We start from the raw sequence: 21,927 nt of genomic DNA on the forward strand, positions 1-21,927 counted from the left end.
TTCATATACCTCAACTTGTGAAATCCCCACTCTTTTATATACCTGAAGCCTGAAAAAGGTACCACTTTCGGGCAGCACCTCCCTGTCATAGGCTATTTGGTATTATAGGGAGTAGCCTCCTTGGATTGGAACCTAATGGGTTCCTTATGATAAGACACTGTCACAGAATGAAAATGGTATGAGTGCTCAAAAGCAGCTGTTTTTAAACCATTTCTGCTAAAAAAGTGATTAAAAATTGAACTTCTTACATTATCTTACTTCAGGAATGAAAAATCCTTACAAAGGGAATGCATCCCCCACCTAGCGTCATCTCGTTTTAGATACCTTGGCTTTCACTCAGCCTCAGTGCCCTAGATTGTTACGGGTACTTCACGGACAATGTAATATAAATAATCATAAATACACGTGAAAATGTTACTCGATTCTGATTGACTAAAAACGCTAAAAAGGAGTGCAGTGTTCATGTGACACCAGTGTAAATTTGAAACACGAGTGCAAATTTGTAACACCAATTACGAGCTCGTGCAATCTTTTTAGCCTTTGAAAACCTTAAAAATAAAATGGGAAAAAGCAAAATTAAGTTATCATACCTGTTAGTAAATGTCATGATCGAATGACACGAGAAAAGCAGATTAAAAAGGTCATTTCTTTTGCGAGGTCCATAACATATTTGTTCATCCTTCGCGCTCTGTGGTTACTCGCCCCAGGTCCTCCCACTACACGTCACTGTGCACGTGTTTCTCCGTGCGCTCGCGGCCATGATCGGGAAAATGGCGGACGAGAAAGAATTTGAAGAAAAGACGGGCAGTAGCGACTCAGAAGAAGAAGAAGACGACGAAGAAGATGATGTAACTAATGGTAGAGACGATGGTGATGAAGACGAGTCGGAATATGACGATCCAGAAGGCTTTGTAGACGATATAACAGACCAAGGTAATTTTATAATTCAACACATCCGATAGGTTTTGAAAGAATCTTAGCTGATAACTCTATTTCGCTTGATTTTGGGCTTTTTATTCATCTGTTTAGGTAACACACCATTTACGATACTCCAAAGTCAAATTTGTTTCTTTTTCCTCTCCCATTTCCGTAGTTTTAATACCGCGTGGAGGTGTAATACCTTTGCCGGCATGTACTTCTTTAGGACCCTTTATAATAAAAGAATGGAATTATAATTGAATTCTGCTCGGCATCACATGCCCTTTAATCCATCTGTCTTATTTTAGTTTTATTGAAGGATTCTGGCCTTCCTTTCCTTTGTATTCGCACTGGTGAAGACTGTTTACCTTAAAAAACATGTTATACCGGGCTTGGTTGTAACTTTATACTGTTCATTTTAGTGGAGTATGTAGAAAGCTTACATGTAATATTTATAGCTTTACAACTAACGACGGAACGACAATATTCATAGTTCTGTTCTTGTTTGTTGCTCAGTAGCAACGCATTGCACATCGAAATATTTAAGTAAATCTGTTTATTGTTCCTAACATCTTATCCTGATGATCCGAAACCGTGTTTGTGAAGGAGCAGTTTTCTATATAGCTAATTGTAATGATACGTGTATTATTTCGTTGTTAGACCAATACTAGACAGTCAAATACGTTATTTCAATAAAATAAGCCAATCTACAAACTTTACGACCAGGTTTTGTCACACCAGGATTTTGCATGATTCAACTTTTGAGGAAACCTTTTAAAACTTCTCCACAAGTGAATTTAAGTGTTTGCTTTGAAATTGAAACTGTTAAGGTACTGTAGAGTGGATAATTACCGGTGCCCATACTGTTGTGGGTTAAATTTATTTTCGGTTTGAAATTATTATGAAACTGTTTTCCTGTGTTCTTGGTTATGATAATGAACAGTAAACAAAGGGGAAAAAGCAAACGGAAAAAGATATTTATACACCATACATATGCGTCCTACATAATTTATAGCCTTGAAAAATTTTGGCTGTCTATTTTTTTAATGGAAATTATTTCTGATTGTACATTAGAGGTGTGGGTTTTTCTGGTTATCACCTTCAATTATATGCAAATTTTTTAACCCACAGCAGATGTTAGTGCAGTACCCCCTAAAGAAGTTACTAAGACTTTCTAATATGTTTTTACTTCCTTCCTTATTGTCAGTGAAAAATGTACTCTTGGAAAACCCACAAGGTTTTTTTGTTGCATTTTCTGTGGTTGTCTAGATTTTTTGTTATGTACTTGTATTAAGCCGTGGGACAATAATAAATCTTTTGATGACTTTGAAACTAAATCATTGCTAAAAGGTTGGCCATTTAACCATTTGTAAGGTATTTTATGTAAAATTTACAGCTGCTTTGCATTTGTAAACAATGACACTTAAGCTACCCACACTCTGAAGAATATATTTGAGGCAAGGTGGACTGTTCTTCAGTGCACTGAATTTTCTTTAGTAGGATTTCACTAAAAGAGTGAATTTCTTCCTGAAATTTTTGATGTTCTTGGCAATCATGAAATTAATAATAATAATAATAATAATAATAATAATAATAATAATAATAATAATAATAATAATAATAATAATAATATTTAGTGAGGGAATCCAACTCGCCAAAGGCGGTTTTCAGTGGAGCCCTCCTAAATAAAAATCACCTAAAAATGACATAAATAAGAGTTACCTAGTAAATTACTACAAGCTAAAATAAATAAGAGTATAAAGAGTTCGTATTAGTTAAAAAGTCAAAATTCTAAAGATTAAAATTAGCTAAAATCATTCAAAGAAGTTTTCAGTTTTGCTTTAAAAATAGATAAAACACGTGTGTCTTTTAATTCACGCAGGAGGCTGTCCCAGTCTTTCGCTACTTGATAAATGAACATTTGCTCGCCCCAGTTAGTGCAAGGGAGGGGCAAACGAAGATCGTTCAATTGTCTCATATTGTGCGAGTGAACAGCTTGATTTCTAATGAAACTGAAGTCAAAATCTGTTGACCCAATTAAGCACTTATGAATTGCGGTGCAACGATGAAAAAATCGCCTTAAAGCAAGTGGCTTGAAATCAAGGCTTTTCAAGGCTTGAGTTGACGAGCTTTGGATTGGAAGGCCCAACAGTACTTTAACAGCATTATTTTGAAGTACCTGCAGTTCTGACATTGCTAAAATCTGTTATTTATGATCTGATTATTGCATGACTACGTAAAAAGGTCATTGCAGGATGCCACGCCATGGCAAGCACCAGTGAGCATAACAGCAGCATCAACAACAACATCATTAACAACAAGAACAACATCTTTTATTTAAACACAATGGGTTTAAAGGCTGGTCAGTGGGGTATCAACAGCAGGGCCTGCGAGTTTCAACATCTTTTTTTGAACATGGTGGGGAGCTTAGAGAATAAATCCACTTGTTTAAAATTACTATAGACTGAGCTTGAAGATCTGGAAAAAGAAATAAAGACCAAGAGTGATTTGTTGAAACTCTGCTTTCTGGCCAAGTGAATGTGAAATAAGAAAGTCTGGAAAGTTAGGTAATGATGATATGAGCTGTACTTGAAGGCTGTTTGCAGAAAGGAGTATCACTTTCTTGAGTTTTAAATGTAGTCTGTTGATCATAGTTTTTTAGTCTGTGGAATTTTTTGTCTGAGAGCAGGTAAATCACATTTTGGAGTGATCATTTTAAGTCTGGTGCTCTCAAATTCTTTCCATTGCTCAACTTGATTAATATTGATTAGAATTAACTCAAAACTATACAATTCCCCTAATAAACTTCAAACACTGAACAAAGTAAAAGCAAGCAATTTCATGGAGTCATCTTGCCGTGATCACCTTGTTTCCCTAAAATGTTTTAACCATGATCACACTGTGTGCCTTGCTGTTCAACTGAGATTTACCTTGTATGCACACATTTATGTACACGTTGCATAAATGAACAATGGAAGTGGTTTCACACAATCATAAGAGTGCTTGATACAGATACATGCAGAGTGAAATACAAATTAAGATAGAAACTACAGTTACTCCAGTTTCATGCTTAAAGCGATCATCAGACCGATGATCATCAGTCTGATGATTGATTTAAGTGTGAAACTCGATTAACTGTAGTTTCTATCTTAATTTATATTTATATATAAACATTATTTTACTCCTTATTCACATTGAGCTTAATTTCTTGGCCAAAATCCTGTGAGGGACAAATATGTAAAGAAAATTTTTCTAAAATGGAAATACTTGTACACTGCCAACACATGTTGTGTGTATGTTAAAAAGATTATGTCTGCATCAGGCCAGAGGCCCTTACAACCCAAGCTTATCTCAGTAGTAAGAACATATGTACTCCCCCCTGGAAAAGATTCTAATCCATTGCTGGGTCAGCCCCGAGCATTAAATTTGCCAGCACACACAGGTACACTTAGGCAGGAGAGGTGCTGTGAGGGTACTAAGTGTCTTACCTAAGAACACAATGCAATGACTCTGGCTTGAACCGGGGTGCTCTTGATCCAGAGTCTAGCGCACTAACCATTAGACCCCCATACCTCCTAGTGTAAATGGTGTTGGCAAGATAGCTCCATCTTGCCCGCTCGGGTAGCCAATCACAGCACAGGATTTGATTCATCTTGCCCGCTCGCGGAGCTAGCTATATAATAAGGGATTCTATTGCTAAACTGAGTGCTTCTTTTCAATTTTTTAGAACTCTTAGGAGACATCTTAGTTGAGAAACCTGTGGAAATTCAAGGCACAGATTGCATTATTGTTGTCGACAATGTTCCTGCTATCCCACCAGACAGGCTTGAGAAGCTAAAGAATGTGATCAGAAAGGTGTTTTCTAAGTTTGGAAGGATCGTTACAGAGCATTATCCACTAGATGATAATGGCCTGACTAAAGGGTAAGTAAGAGAATTAAACTGCAGAATTTTAACCTTCAAACATTGATAAGTTGCTAAATAGAAACTTTTGTATCTGATCTCCATACTTTTTAAAGATAGTATCTAAGGAAAAACGTAATTGTTTAAATATTTAAGGGGCGCTTTCCATTTATAAAAAAAATTCCAGTTTGAATTTCCAGAAATTTCTGGCAATGAAAAAAAAAAAAAAAAAAATTCCAGTGACGAATGCAACAGTATTATCCAGAATTTCTGGAAAAGAGGATAACCTTGAATCCGACTTTCCTCCCAGAATTTCCAGAACTTTCAGTGAAATGGTTTGCTTTTTGGAACTTTTCCAAGAACTTTTGGGAACTTTTCTAAGAAATTTCCTCACTATTTGTCTCTGTTTAAAAAATTTTGGAGGTTTCTGTTGAATGGAAAATGCCCAAGAAGTGTACTTTGCACTATTTAGACTGCTACATTATTTTGAATGTGGCAAGAATGTGTTACAGTTTTTCCTTGTGAGCTAAACAGTGATGCACAACACATACCACATGTAGTCAAATTATATCCAGGGATATTTTATTGTCACTGATAACACCAATAAATTGCATCACTTACATCTAACACAAATAAACTACGAGTGTTTAAGGGACTGTAACTCTGGATGTATCTCTATGGGACTTCACTGGCTAAATTTGCTTCTAGGATTACAAAGCATGTCAATGCTGCTGTGGTCAATATTTCCCTGGTACTTTTCCAGTACTTTGTGTGGAGGCACTGTGGCCTCATGGTTAATGTTCTCACCTCCAGATTGAGTTGTCCAGGTTCAAGCCTTGTCCAGGTTCAAGCCTTGGCCAGGGACATTGTGTCGTGTTCTTGAGCGAGACACTTTACTCTCACAGTGCGTCTCTCCACCCAGGTGTACAAATACATGTAGGTGTTGGCAAATTTAATGTTTGGGCTAACCCTGCGATGGACTAGCATCCCATCTAAGGGGTTGCTAGTTGCTTCATGGTACTGAAACTGGAGATAAGCACCAGCCTGATTGGCCACTTGGCCTGTATGCAGACTTTACCTACTTTAACATTGGATAGTGATATTTCTCTTGTATGTTTTGTTAGGTTTATTTTCTTGGAATTCTCTAATGCTAAAGATGCTGCACAGGCGGTCAAGACAGCAAATGGTTACAAGTTAGACAAGCATCACATCTTTGCTGTCAATCATTTTGAGGATTTTGACAAGTAAGTCTCATTGTAGTTGTTATTGGTTATTTTGTTTATTATTTCTTGGCTTCTGAATAGTTAGCCAAACAGGAATTAGAATTTTCTTCAGCAGTCTGCAAAGATTTCCAGGAAAAAATTTAAGCAGTTTCAAATTTGATGGATGGGGAATGCATGACAATCTTAAGAGTTGATCAGAACACACAGCAAGGTCTCTGTGCAACTAAAGATAGCATTTGACTCTTGTTTATCAACTTTTGTTCAGCTGTGGGTGTGTATTGCAGAAACAAATGGGGATGTTTCAATGTATTTTGTACTTGTACCTTATGAACAATTTGTTTTTAACCATACAAAATAGTTGATGATGTGTACTCAAAGTAACTTCGACATGATTGGTATTCAGTACTGTTAGATCTACGTTTAGATTTCGGTCTGGCTCATGATTCAATGAAAGATAATGGAAAAGTCTTTTGAGCTACTGTCAACAATTGGGAAGGGTATAAAGTTTGTGTGTTTTTCTATAGATTGGTGAGCCTTACAAAGGACTGGGAAGCTCCCACAAAACAACCTTATAATGAACAGGTAACTGGACAATCATGCTTTTTATCTTTTCATTACTGTAGGGCTATAGAAATGTAGACTACGAGAAGTTTGCTGAACTATTTCAGTTTTAGGTTCATCTGCAGAATGTGAGAGCCTCTAAGACCAATTTTAAATGTCCAGAGACTTGGAGACTCGAGATAATGGTGTTGATCCTTGTGCCAATCATTCTTCATCTCTCCCATGATTCAGAATGCATCTAATAGTAATTTTATTGTTTACTGATTTGTAAAAACAATTTTGTGGTATATTTTATTGTACATGTACTTGTATAGTCATGTGCAGTACAGTCAGGAGCTCTCAGTGGTTACCCTCATATTTGCAAACTCTATCCTGATGTGAGAGTTAGAAAATTCAATCTGCTTGGACACTAACTTCTCATGCCATAAAATAATATAACAAGTGAGTAGACTTGCAGTTTGTGGGCCTTGAGTTCATCTTCTCCCACTCATGGATCTTACAATGTAGGAAAGAAGGAAACCAACATGATGGCAATGTTATAATGAGTGGTGCTGAGTGTCTTTGCAGGTTGCTGGTTGTACAATGGTTTTCTTAAATTTTATGTTAGTTCTGATAATTCTTATTGTGAATTTAACAAGCAAGTGATGAAGTTCTCCTAAAGCCAGTTCTGCTACTGAGTTGATGTGCTGAGAACTGGGAGAGAATCAGTCTGATGCTCTTAGCTCAAAATATTAAATAGTTCTTATCACTGTTTGTTGTGCATGTCTTTTAATGACAGCCTTGAGAATTTTGAGGTAGATCAAGAAAATCTCTAGGCTTGGGCCTGGTGTTGTCTTTATCCTCATCAACTGGTTCAAATCCTCACTGAGATCAATGCAGTGCATTCTTGTGCATGACACTGCTGCCTCTGCCCGGGTGTATTGGGTATTGGTAAGTAGGGCATTTCCTTGTGCCTCTGTTTCACAAGTTCTTGTGCAAAACCTTTCTTCTGAAGATGAGTTTGATTTGCATGAAAATGACCCAGTAGGGGAAACACATTTCCACATGAATGGTTTGACAGGAAGACTCGTTTCGACACAGAGGTAAATGGCAAGTTTGAAATGACCTAATTAAATTTTGGGGATAACTCTGTGATGGGTAAAGGTAAAGGTAAAGTCTGCATAGGAGCCAAGTGGCCCATCAGGCTGGAGCTTTTCCTGGTTTCTGTACATGAAGTGACTAGGAGTATTTCTACTCCCCCCTGGATGGGATGCTAGTCCATTGCAGGGATAACCCCTGCATTGAATTTTCTGGTACCCATTTATACACTTGGGTGGAGAGAGGCACTGAGAGTAAAGTGTCTTGTCCAAGAACACAATACAGTGTCCCTGGCCAGGGCTCAAACCCGGACTGGAATGATCAGGAATGGAGCACACTAACCATGAGGCCATCTTGCCTCTGTGATTGACTAGCATTCTCTTCAGGGGTAGAAATACTCCTAATTACAGAAACACGAGATGACGTGGCTGCCTGATAGTCCACTAGGCTCAAGTGTAGGCTTGTGAAATCCTTAAAGACCTCGTAAATGACAATACCATAGCTTCTGGAAGTATTGAAAGGTGGTCTTATTTGCATTCTGCTCACTCTCAGAATTGGAGGGTTAAGGATGACTTCTTTTGTTTTCAGGAAAACTTAAGATCTTGGCTTCTGGATCCAGATTGCAATGATCAATATTCTGTGATTCACGGGGGAGGAGATAAAGTTGCCATCATGTGGAACACTCCTCAGGAACCCATTCTATCAAAGGAAAGAATGGTAAGCTATCACGTTTTTTTTTTATATTATTTCGACTCGCACTACTTGCATATGCAATAAAGTTACTTACACTACTTACAATACTTCTTTTACAATATGATTACTTACACCACTTGCAATACTAATACTTGCACTACTTACAAAACATACAATAATTTACATATCTGGACGATTTTGCAAAAACATGCCCATTAGGTTTTCGGGCCCAAACCCAGGCCTATCCAGCTGCTCTAAACCTACATGTAGTGGGAGAGGGGGGGGGGGGGGGGGGTGGGGGGTACTCCATCAAGGCCAGGCTGGAGACATGGCCAAGGCACTGGCCAATCTGCTATTGGTTTGCTGGCAGCCAGCTGTCAAAAGCAGGGGGGAAGGGAGGATGTCTTTAACTGGCACCTTCACTTAGCTAGACTTTGAGTTTTCAGTGCCAAATAACCCTGATATTGAGTGTGTTGCTGGGCACTTTGCTTACTTGTTGAGCCTTGTTTGAGGGTTCTGTGTTGACATGGCAACCTGCTGGATAGGCCCATACCATATGCATGCATGATGCCATATCTCGTGGCTGGAGGGGGGGGGGGTGGGGGGGGGTAGTCGGAGCACTTGTGGCTGCTGGGACTCTCTTTGAGCTGTCTGTGGTCATGTGCAAGTGCCCTTTAAATAACAGTACGATAATTAACAATAATTTAAGCTGTCAGTATAATTATTTTTAAGTTCCAGCATTTCAAAATGTTCTTTAAATTAACAGTTACAAAAATGCACGAAATTGGTTGCATGTGATGAAATTCTCCTATGCCAGTTCTGCTGCTGAAATAAAGTGTTGAGAACTGGGAGAGATACTAACTGATAACTGGCTACCATGAGTGATCTGTTTGAGGCTTGAAAAAGCTTACAATAAATTACCATTGATAACTGCAGGCAGCTGTAGAACTAAATTCAAAGCTTACCAGTTAGTTTTATTCTGCCATGACAAAGAAAGTATCAGGCAGGGGAAATGCTTGAAGGAAAACGTCATTGTTTTTCGATATTTTATTATGTCAACATGAGCACAACAAGCAAAACTGACAGTGAATTTTCTCGCGTTTCCTTCGGTGAAATTCCATAAAACAGATTGGTAGTAAATGTGTTACTTTAGTCGGAGCTCGTTTTTCAGGGAAATCTATAAGACCAGTTTTCTCGCAGCAGTAAAAGACGTAAATTTGCAAAAATCGAAAAACCTACCTTTACAAACCCTACTTTTTTCGTCTTTAAAATTCGTATCCCGCAGGAAGCGATATGCTGTGAAAATTTGGGAAGATTTCACTGAAGGAAATTCAAGAAAATCGCAAGTGAAGCCATAAAAGAGTAAAAAACATAATTATTTGTTTGGGCAGTTATAATTCAAGACTAAAAACAATAATTTTAACACAGGTAATAGTAAAACACTATTTAATCATTGCTTATTACGTGTAATTAGTTTGAGAGGACTGGGTGTAAAAACGAATGCAAAAACGGCATTCAAAACATAACACTTGCGCGTGCAATGCCATAAATGATTACCCTCTGGAGCCACCTTAATGTTCTTTTCCTCATTGACATCAGGCTTTTAGCCAGATGGGCGTCCAAGCATCCTGTGGACGGCTACTTATTAAAGAAAATTGTGTTATTTTTCATATGTTGCCTTATAAACTGTTCGTTTGAGGAGACCCTATAGTACATTTTGGATGCCTACTCTTCAAATCCTGGCTAAAAGCCTGATTGACATCGGTTTTCATGTATCTTGCAGAACTGGACTGAAACATATGTAAGGTGGTCACCTAGAGGAACATATTTAGCCACACTCCATCACCAAGGTATTGCCTTGTGGGGTGGGGAGGAATTTAAAAGGCTTATGAGGTTCAGTCATCCAGGAGTTCAACTTATAGACTTCTCTCCCTGTGAAAGGTATGGTTACTGTTTCCGTAACTTGAACAGTTTTGCCTAAAATTTTCAAGTTCGTCATTTGTAATCTGTGTAAATCTTTTCCATCCTTAACCATCCTTGTTCCTTTATGGTTTATTATTATCTCTTTGGTGTTCTTCTATGTTAGTAAACTACTATTTCCAGGTTTCCCTCCATGTAAAGGTAATTTTGTACATAGCCAAATTAACTCAAGATGCCAGTCAGTCAGTCTGTCTGTCCGTCTGTCCATCCGTCTGTTTGTCCATCAGTCAGTCAGTCAGTCAGTCAGTCAGTCAGTCAGTCAGTCAGTCAGTCAGTCAGTCAGTCAGTCAGTCAGTCAGTCAGATCTATTGAGATCTATTGAGAAGATAGAAACAAACAAACAACCAAACAGTCATAAAAGTGTTTAACCACATTTTCAAACACCTTGAAGTTTGTCAAAAATACTCTGCTATGTTTCATATTTTCAACTCTCCTCTTGGTGTTCGGAAATGTGGTCAAACACCATCTTTTGTCTGGTATATTACTTCTAGACAAATCAACAAAGAATAAACAAAAGCAAAAACATGCATGTTCATGTAGATGTAATTTATCATTAATACCAGAATGATCCTGAAACTGTGAATGCAGCCAAACATGGCTGCTTTGCTAAGTTTTTTGTTGTATTACTAAACTAGGTACTGCACACAACTTGGGTTGTCTTAAACTTAGTTGCTTTTCTTAATTGCGGCAGGTACTTGGTGACCTTCAGTCCTCTGGCTGATAATCCTGAGGATCCACAGGTATACTGTACTGTAAATTTTAATGTACTTTCCTGTTGTAATTAATTTTTTGGTACATTTTTATTGTACATGCAATACATGTGCTTTATTATATGGCTTGTGTTTGTAACTGATATAACACATGCTCGGATTGGCTAATTCTAGGGCATTATTCTCCCATAATGCCCACGGGCTGATTATGGGCTTGCAAAAACAAAGTAAAAAGCCATATAATAAACAACTTATTAACCTCAATTGTTCCGTCTTTATGGGAAAGTCTTGAATCTTGGTCTTGCCGTATTTACCCTGCTATTGCTCAAGCAGTACTGTATGAAAATTTCTCGTTTTGAAATTTTCCTGTAACGACCTCACTCTCATTTAATAAGTAGTTGATAGTGACAAAACCTGGGGATCTTGTAACTTGTCACAGAGCAATGCCACTTTAAACACTTAATTACTGGTCTTGAGGGAAACAGTTCACTTTGTTTTGTGAGGGACCAGTCATTAAGTGATTTGTCATATGTCACAACAGAGACACAAAAAATTCATGTGTAAGAGCAGTTGGCAGTCAACATTCTCAGGTAACAGCACATTGTTACCCTCTCACGTTATAGACTTTGCAATATTGTCCACTTAGAGACTTTTGGCAGGGAACAGTTATATTGTTAAAGGTCATGTGACCTTAAAGTAGCCAACTAGAGTGTGCTGCTGGGTAAAACAATTGCTGCGATATGACAGTGCAAGTTGTTATGAAGACATGAATGATCATCGCAGTTATAGACACAACTTATGCAGTTGTAAAATTAAAACCTGCAAAAAAATTCAGGCTTGAACGGGATTCAAACCCATGATCTCTGCGATACCAAGATACCACAAATTGAAAAGCACTTTGTGCTTATGAACACCTATCTTGGAGGTTGTAGTGTTGACAAGTTGACATACATGTATTGTAATTTGTTGTAGGAAATAATTATTTATTTGATTTGTCTAATAGGCCATTGTTATTTGGGATATAAGGACAGGAACTAAAAAGAGAGGATTTATGTGTGGAGACCAGTCTCAATGGCCAGTGTTTAAGTAAGTTATGTTGTAGTCATAGTAATGTCAGTTAGAGCGGTTTTCAATTGAGTATCATAATATCAAAACCAAAACCAAACCAATTAGACCACTAAGTCGATCACAAACCATAGTAAAACCAAAACCAAAGTAACTGCCTGACTACTTTTGACACTCGACTGAAAACCACTCTGTAGTACATGAACTTACCACAGGTGTTGGTGATAATTGAATCATGACAGATAAAAAGAGATTATAGAGATAAAATTATAGCAGGACCTATCTTCTTTATGCCAAATGTCTGTCACCAACCAGCTCTGATGGGGATCATCACTTAGTGAGTGGTAAATTGTGTCTTAGTTGATAGATTAAGACAAACAAACCAACTGTGAACAGGTCTTTCCTAAGTGCATAATCTTGAGTTCTTGCCTGTGCTACAAAATTTGTGTAATTAATTAAGACTTTGTTTAGCTACAAACGTTTATGAACTAATGTACTGAGCAGGTGATGAAGTTCTCCTGAAGCCAGTTCTGCTACTGAAATGAAGTGCTGAGAACTGGGAGAGAATCAAACTGATGCTTCTTACTCAAAACTCAAAACAACAATTCTCGTTTTTGGTCTTGGGCATTTCTATTAAGAAACCAACTGTGAGCAGGCCTTTCTTAAGTTCTTGCCCGTGCTACAAAATTTATATAATTAATTAACACTTCTTAACCTGCATCCACCTATGAATTAATCGAGATGGACAGTGGTACTTCACCTTTAAGTTTATGATTATTCTGGTTGTAACATTTTTATTTGGATCCACAGATGGAGTGCTCAGGGAAAATTTTTTGCTCGCTTAGGAGAGGACAGCATTAGTATATATGAAACACCGGTTAGTTGTCAGCTTTTGATTAATCCTCAGCCCTAAGGTGTATGGTCAATGTAGAAATTCTGGTTTTTGGTCAGACTCCTAACAAATCTCTTAGTGGGAGGCTTGGTGGCTTTGTGGTTACTGTGCTTGACTCTGGTTCAGATTTGAGCCCTGTTCGGGACATTGTGTTGTGTTCTCGGGCAAGACACTTTACTCTCACAGCACTTCTCTCTACCCAGGTATATAAATGGGTACCTGTGAATTTTTTGCTGCAATGGACTAGCACCCATCCAAGGGAGAGTAGAAATACTTCTAGTCACTTGATGCTACAGAAACTGGGATAAGCTCCAGCCTGATGGCCTCCAGCCTCCTGGCCTCCAGCCTCCTGGCTCATATGCACACTTTACCTTACCTTCAAATCTCTTATAGCATACCGGTAGTTAGCAGAATTGTCATAACAATAATTTCTCAATAATGATCAGTTGCTAAATTCTTGTGATCTTGGGGAGGAGAAATCTGCTGTTGATTTTTCTGGACACTGGAGCCTAGACTGCTAAATTAATAGACCTCTTTAGCTGGTTGGTTTGTTTTGCCATTGCAGACCATGTGATGATACTCTCGAGAATTCTTGCTTTCAAATTTTTAAATAGTCCCATGTATATGAGTGAATAATTTTAAGATGGATAAAAGAAAAATTCTCTAGAGAATATCACGTGGTCTACAATGGGAAAACAAACAGCCCAAGCTAAAGAGGTCTATTATGATGACAACGTTAAATTTTTGAAAATGTTGAGTGCCATTTCATCCTTTCCTATTTAATAAACTTCCTAACTTTAGGAGGAATGTGGATTTTAAAGGCAATTTCATATGTCATTCAGCATCATCTAGTGCTCTTAGTCCCATGGAAGCATACGGCGTCCATCGTTGCCCTCCACCTCTGTCGGTCTTGGGCCACTCTTTTGGCCTTGCTCCAACTCAAGCATAGCTTATGCTAAAAAGTAATCTTATTTAGACTGTTGCTATTTGATGGTGACTGAATTTGACTAATTTTTGTTGTGCTCTTCTTTTCCCCAGTCTTTTGGTCTCTTAGATAAGAAAAGCTTAAAGATCCAAGGTGTTAGGTAAGGTGTCTTTTATGTTACTTTCTACTTGCTTGTGTAGCAAAAATAAGTAGTTGTTAACTCACATTTTTTTAAACTGCCATTGAGGATTTCAAGAGCTGATGTTTTGTGGATTAGCGGTATGTCAGAGTGACAGAAGCATTGGGGTAATGCTCAGGGTGCTGGACTCAACAACCACGAACTTTATTTCCCCTTGTTCTCACAGAAATATTTTACAAAGTTATGCAATACTAGAGTTAGGGGCCTGGCTACCTGAAATAACTAAGAGAGTTAAAAAGGGCAGGTAGCCAGGTGTCCAGATGTATTTATACAAGTTTAGGTTGGCACACACGCATACAGCACAACACACATAGTGAGCACTAAATAATTACTATTAATACATTTTGGTAATGCTATAGAATAGAAGGAATGTAGAGCAATTAATAGAAGCTAAGAGAAAGAAATAGAGCAAAACCGCCTCATGTACAGATCTATAAAGCAAGTGCTCCTAGTATCTGGAAATATTGATCTTTTATCCTTTTCTTGAAGATAGATAAGGGTAATAACTTTATATGATTGTAACTCTAAAGGTTAGTATTTCCAAGGTCTTAAATTTGTCTAATGTTCACAAGAAAGCTGCATTACTTGTGCAGCCCCTCTCTCTTCAAATTGTCTCTACATAGTACCATAGATTCAGAGTTCCACATGGTGTTGTCTGGAGTACTTACTGGTATGTTTGCTTTGTGCTTACTTTGCAATCAACAGAGAGTTTGCCTGGTCTCCGACAGATGATGTGATAGCATTTTGGGTTCCAGAAGATAAAGATTCTCCAGCTCGTGTTACACTTATGGAGATTCCTAGCAGAAAAGAAATCCGTGTTAAAAACCTGTTCAATGTGTCTGAGGTAATTCGATGTCATTTGATTACTGATCTGCTATATAGTAGTGTCACTGTGCGCAACTTACGAAATTAGATCAGGCTGTCTTGCTAATTGAAGGCTTCAAATTTTTTGGGTAACTCTCGCTTACCTCACCTATCAGATTTATATGCAAGTCAGCATTTCTTTGGCTAGTCATTTTTAAAACTTTTTTTGGTACTGGTTTTTATTTCAGTGTAAGATTTATTGGCAGCAAAAAGGAGATTATCTTGGTGTGAAAGTGGATAGGTATACCAAGAGTAAAAAGGTTGGTGAATGAAATAATTTAATTGTACATAAAGAACAAAATTGATGATCATTAACTGTAGTTTCCTTGCGTGTGTCAACAGTACGCAAAGAATCATTTTATCGTTCTTTGAGATGGACACCTTTTAAGTTTTAACTTTAGCAGTATGACATAGTTGAAACGACTCTGTACAAGAATTATATGAAATGAAATTGGCAGTTTGAAATTCTCCTTGAGCCAGTTCTGCTGCTGAAATAAGGTGTTGAGAACTGGGAGAGAAAGAAACTGATAGCTAGCTGCCACATGTATTCCTGTGCCTTGTTCAAAAGACATTGAAAGCCTGTCAAACTTTGGATGATGCTTACACTTACCTCCAGTTCCCATGAAATTATCCATAATATAATTTGTCGCGATGTACCTTTGTAGGGCCTGTATTACAACCTGGAACTTTTCCGTGTACGTGAGAGGCAAATCCCAGTTGATGTTGTGGAAATGAAAGGTTAGTGTACATCACTCAAACTGCGGCTAACAGCCACTTTTATATCTTGGTCACCTCTGTGCAATGGTCAGGTGTTTTTGCAAATATGCACAATCCATACACATAACTCTACTTGAAACCCTCTCTACACTGGCCAGTAAATTCTGCCCAAGAATGACTGCTGAACAGGAGGTCCACTTGTAACCTTAAATTAATCTGACATTATCCTAAAAAAAAAATACCAGTGTCAGTGACTGATACTTTGGTAGCAATTTGGTATTGTTAATGCTATGTATTTTTGCTCACACACAGAGGCTGTTAGTGCATTTTCGTGGGAGCCAGGCGGTAGTAAATTTGCTATAATCCATGGAGAGAGTCCAAGAATATCCGCCAGCTTCTACAACATGGAAAAACAAGGAAGTGTCTCGCTTCTAAGTAAGTAGCATTCGTATAATACTCTTACTGAAATGTACTACAAATTCAGCTGCCTTTCACTTTACACCTTGCTATGAAAGTTCCATGTGACAGGAAACGAGAGGTGACTGTATTAACAGGCTATGATTTGATGCTGAAGGACTTGAGGCATTTTCGCAGTTTTGTACAATTTTGAAACTACAGTCTTCCAAAAATATAATTTATTCTTAAGAATGTCTGTTTTGCTGTGACTTATAGTTTTTAGTAGATGAAAGGCTGATATCAATGCTGGAGATGTTTTGGCACACTTGCCATATAAATGCAATGGTATGCTTACTAAAAAATGGTCTATCGGGGATAAATTTTGTTGTGTTAATTACTTTTTGTCATCTGTGCCAAACCGAAATTTCACCCATAATCAGACTACCTGTTCAGCAGGTCTGAGCATGGGAAAAATGTTTACATGGGACCCATGCTAAAAATTTTTCGTTTTGTATAATGGAAGTAGAAGTGTTTCAAATGTTAGATTGATCTCGTCCGGTGTGTATAAAAGGAGAATTTTGTGTTTGATTGTAAGTTGTGAAGCCAGGGCCATTGTTGCTTGATGATATGGTTTTATGCAAAGGGTTGATTTATTTTCTAGTATATTAAAGCAAGTGATGAAGTTCTCCTGAAGCCAGTTCTGCTGCTGAATTAAAGTGCTGAGAACTGGGAGAGAATCAAACTGATGCTTTTTGTTCAACACTCAAAATATTAATTCTTGTTATTGATTTCAGACATTTCTTTTAATGCTCGTTTTGAGAAAAGAGTGGTGCATCAAAATGATATCTGGGTCTGAGTTTTTTATGCTTTTCTAGATATTCTCAGTACCGTCATATCCACCTGATAATGTACCAATATTCCTAGGAGAAATCAGTAGTTGATGATCACTCTACATGCATGTGTTATTTATATTGAATACTTCATTATTTGTTACTCTTGTCCGCAGAAACATTTGATAAGAAGCAAGTGAACAGTATATTTTGGTCACCTAGTGGACAATTTTGCATCCTTGCCGGCCTTAGAAAGTAAGTCTGACATTCATGCATCCCTTGTAAGTTTTTACAAACTCGGAAACTGTTTTGTTAATGCTCTCGGTGTCAAAATAACTTTTCTCCTTACTAATTGGAGTACATTGGATGTATTGGATATTTCCAAGTTTCCTTTTGCCTCTGTTTCAAAACGAGCCTTCGTGCAAAACCTTTCTTATGAAAATGAGTTTGATTTGCAAGAAAATGAACTCCTAGGTGGAACTCGTTTTCATATGAATTGTTTTGCTCTTAGACTCGTTTTGACACAGAGGCAAAAGGCAACTCGGAAATAGCCTATTGCAATTTACAAGGAGAAAAAATCTTTTAAAATTTTGTATGAAAATGTTTTTTTATTATTATTATTTTGTTTTGTGTGAGTATCTAGCAGGGCTGTCCCTAAGTTTTGATTTACCTGTTGCCTTGATCTTCACACCCATAACAAACGTGTTACCTTATTGATGAATTGTATCAACAGCAGGGAAGTTCACCCGTAACAAGGGCCCATCAAGCATGCTTAGCCATAACAGCTGTCACGGGTTATGGCCCTTTTTTACAGCCCTGTCCAGTAAAATTATTTCCAACTTTTTTTCTCACTTCTTATCGTCTTCATAGTGTATTGATGTCTTGATCACTCTAGGTTTGGGTTTTAAGCGTTAATTGTTTGAAGCAGTGTGTGATGAAGGTCTCCTTTTGCCAGTTCTGCTGCTGAGACATTCTTTTATGTTATGCTGAGACCTGGGAGAAAAACTATCTGACATTGCTGTTGCAATGAAGACACCTCTTTATGTAAGAACCGATGGGTAACATTTTAAATTTGATTTTATAAATTCTTTCCAGCATGAATGGTGTTTTAGAATTCTATGACACTTCTGATGTGGTCTGCATGAACCAGGCAGAGCACTTTATGGCCACGGACGTGGAGTGGGACCCTACTGGTAGATTTGTTGCTACATCAGTCAGTTGGTGGGCACACAAGGTAAGCAGTACTCTACAGTGTCTCCTCAAATACCGTCGAACCTCCACTAGCAGCCATCTCTCTACGGCAGCCGCTGAGTATTTTTCCTCCAGACCATGCACCTATTCATACAGAACTCTTTTTCAAAACACCCTACAGTGGCTTTTTCTCAACAACAGGCCATTCTTCTGTCCCAAAATGGCCACTGCATCGAGAGTTTCACTGTAGCACTTTACAAAAAAAAAACTGATCTTTTTTTAAGGTCAAATAGTTAGCATCAATGAGCTCCTCATGTTTTGTTTTTTCTTCTTCTCTGTAGGTAGATAATGGCTACTATATCTGGTCATTCCAAGGGAAACTTCTTCAACGTCACGCTTTAGATCAATTCTGTCAACTTCTGTGGAGGCCCAGACCCCCTTCTCTACTCTCAGACACCGATATCAAGGTAAGAATCAAGCTTGGCATAAATTCGTATTGAAGAAATAAAGACTATACACCCGCGTGAAGCTTACGTAGCAGTTGTAAACGAGCGGAAGGGGGGGGGGGGGAGGGGTTAGAGAAGCGATTGACACCTTCCCTTCTCGTTGTACGTCTGTTACGCAGGTTCTTTGTACTCTGAGACATGTGAGCCGTACCCAGGGAGTTTCCAATGCATTTTTTTTGCCTCTGATAGTCAGTTTTAATCCTCTATCTACTTTATCATCTTTCAGAATATCAAGAAGGACATCAAGAAATTCCAGCGAATGTTTGAGATCAAGGATCGAATGAGTCAATCAAGAGCTTCGAAGGTAAGTTTAATAGCCGTTTCTAGCTTGGCCCTGTCTGCCTGTCTCTCTGTTTGTTTGTCTGTCTGTCTGTTAGAGTGTATGTGTCTGTCTGTCTGTCTGTCTGTTAGAGTGTCTGTCTGTCTGTCTGTTGGAGTGTCTCTGTCTGTCTGTGTCCCGTCTGTTTGGGTGTTTGTTCTTTTTTTCTTTCTTTCTTTGTACTAGAGAGATTCTGAAAGTGCCGTAGATTTCGGCTTACCGCGATTTACGAATATATGAATACTATCTTAACTTTCGAGTGATTGTTACTTTCACAAACTCGTCATATCTTTCGTGTGATTTTGGTGTACCAGAGTAATTTTGTTAGTGCGGGGCATTTTAGTTGGTAAATGTCACCTTCGTTTATTTTTGTCTAGGAGCTGATTGAGAGGCGGCGGCGAAAGATGAAAGACTTTCAGGGCTATAGGCAAAAGAAGAACAACGAGTTTGCACAGCAGAAGGCACAGCGCTTGGAATTACGTAACGGTAAGAAAATATCCCATTCCCGTGATAGTTGTAAACATCGTATTTCTTATTGCAGTACCAATAAGTTGTCAAGCAGACAGTTGAAACCTCCATCTTGGCATCGCTGCATGACATCACAGTGTCGGTTGCAAACGGTGTATGTCTGGAGGAAGAGAAACGCAAGGTCGTCTTCGGGGCTGAGGCTGTGCCATGCTTTGGACCCCTCCTAAATCCTACGCTACAAGAGCTTCAGCCAGTCAGGTGGTCAGGCATTCAGTCGGTCAGTTAGTCAGTCGCTCAGTAGGGTAGTTGTCAGTTGGTCAGTACGTTGATCAGTCAGTCAGTCAGTCAGTCAGATGGTCAGTCAGTCAGTCGGTCGATTCTCACACTAGCATTAGATAAAACACATGGTTATCGTAAGAAGAACATCTATTTCAAGCTTGCCACTGACGGGGTAAGAGTACTTATTTTTGGAGCGGCAGGAGTGGACAGCAACAGGAAATTCTCCTAGTGGTTACTCTTAAGAACCGTATATTTTAGTTTTATGAGTGTTAGGCTTATTTCTTTTCGTTTTGTTTCTTTGCAGGTGTTGAAACAGATGAGCTTGATAGCAACGCAGAGGAGTTTGAAGACGAATCGGTGGAATTCTTTATTAAAGAAGAGATCACCGAAGTGGAGGAATAGTCCAAAGGAATTGTCCGTCATTTTCCCGCGAGCGAGAGAGCGCTACTTTGTCACGAGTGAAGAGTAAAGAACACAAAAAGAGTTAATTGATCCGAAATATTCCTGTCTCGGCCGGCGTCCGATAAAACGACTGCATTGAATTTTGACCGATACTTGCCATTATATTAGCAAGAGTTTTGATTATAATATTTTCTTTGTAGTGCGTAGTTTTCTCAAAAAATTGGCCGTCTCCAACTGCTGATTTTTTGGTCAGATAGACTTCGTTTTTCCAGCCTTAGTAGCAGCTGTAGGTTTTAATTTTAGAAATGACCACTAAAAGTTGTAGCTTCTTGCCGAAACGTGAGTTCCTCTTGAGGATCTTGCACTGTTCGATTGAATTTACAATTTTCAGACGAAATCGTAATTTGTTTTTCGCTTGTAGGAAATTAAAATGGAATATTATGCGTTCAAACTTGTTGTTGGTGTTGTTTTTGTTACCGGATGGTTGTTTCACAATGTTTATTCACATGTTTTCTTCTGAAGTTTGAAAGTCTGGAAAAGTCCTCTTTTTGTCATTTATTTACATGTAACAGGGTTGGCACAGGTCAGGGAATGGTCGGGGAAAAAATAAATTCTTTAAGGTCAGGGAAAAGTCAGGGAATTTTATTTTGAGTCAGGGAAAATTGACATTTTAAGGAAAAGTCAGGGAAAATTGATATTATTCAACACGGCTGATTTTAATACCGTTGAAAGCTAAAAGAAACATTTGGGGTCACCGTGATATCAACGATATTATTACTTAATGAAAAAGGAAGATTTGTTGAAAACTTATCACTCTTAATGAGCGAGTAGAAAGGACGGCTTGGAGGTGAGGTCAGAAGCCGTTACTACATCTGACATTTTGTATTTATTTGGCGAGGGAAATATTAACTTTATCAGGGAAAAGTCAGAGTCATGTTTAAAGCTACCCCCATCCTGTCGAAAATGCTAAATTACTTCACGAATTTTTTTTTTTAAACGAGAAAAACCCACCAACCTTTTCAAGTTTCTATTTATTTTTATAACCACCTTCTTTGGTAAGTTCTGTGGCAAAACTTCCTCCGTTCGCAGAAACGCGATTGCAACTGAAGGGACAATTTTCCGTTTTACGAGTACTGGAAATTTTCGTTTGTGACCGTTTGTGACGCAACAAAGGAGTTAAACTGCGCGTGCGTAAAATCTAGAACACAGGCCTATCTATTTATGGACATCTTCGCTGCGCTGGTCGAGTTATCATTGAAAAAAGGTCTGCTGTAGACCTTTTGCATAAATGGCGCCTAAATTTAACAATACTGATACATCCTAAGCCTCACATTCAAATGAAAAATCATGTATCTGGAAACATGAGTACGAGGCTGAGGATGTACAAAGTATTAATATTCAAATTAAGGCGCCATTTATGAAAAGAGTCTATAGAAAATACAAAGACCTTAGAAATGGTATTGTTCAACTTGAATCAGACTTTTCAGCCACTTCGTTCTCCCAGAAGATTAGGCAAGACGAGCGCGCACAGGATGTCAACCGTGTTAAAATAAACTAAGAGGCGAGCGTGGATGAAAAATGCTACCTCCCTAAACGTCGAGATAAATGAAACTGTTTGTCTAGAAAAAAAAGTCTAGGAATAGAGATAGTCGAGATGTTTCTTGATTCGCTTTCCTAGTTGCTCCTGTTTTTTTACTTCGCTTCTTTGTCAAGAATTTTGAAACGAATTCCGAGGCCCAGTCGTATCATACCCAGCTCGTTCCTATATAGCTTTCGTTTCCCGTGCCAGGATCCTGCCGGCTAAGAGAAC

The 21,927-nt window shown here is 38.3% G+C and overlaps 1 protein-coding gene across 1 annotated transcript; it reads left to right on the forward strand.

Moving 5' to 3' along the window:
• The first annotated feature begins 705 nt into the window (after nt 1-705).
• Nucleotides 706-20,568, forward strand: LOC110046054 (eukaryotic translation initiation factor 3 subunit B-like). The gene is made up of 20 exons (XM_089290184.1): nt 706-933; nt 4,646-4,841; nt 5,945-6,064; nt 6,568-6,625; nt 8,270-8,398; nt 10,158-10,315; nt 11,046-11,094; nt 12,068-12,150; nt 12,940-13,006; nt 14,060-14,106; nt 14,851-14,989; nt 15,198-15,269; nt 15,675-15,747; nt 16,039-16,161; nt 17,129-17,207; nt 18,048-18,186; nt 18,485-18,610; nt 18,876-18,953; nt 19,346-19,454; nt 20,020-20,568. Exons 1-20 carry the CDS (start codon nt 759-761, stop codon nt 20,115-20,117), a joined length of 2,118 nt encoding a protein of 705 aa, XP_089146310.1. The 5' UTR covers nt 706-758; the 3' UTR covers nt 20,118-20,568.
• The last annotated feature ends 1,359 nt before the right edge of the window (nt 20,569-21,927 follow it).

This window comes from Orbicella faveolata, unplaced genomic scaffold (genome assembly GCF_042242905.1).
Source record: "Orbicella faveolata isolate gen_17 unplaced genomic scaffold, um_ofav_v1 contig_2, whole genome shotgun sequence".
Classification (NCBI taxonomy): domain Eukaryota; kingdom Metazoa; phylum Cnidaria; class Anthozoa; order Scleractinia; family Merulinidae; genus Orbicella; species Orbicella faveolata.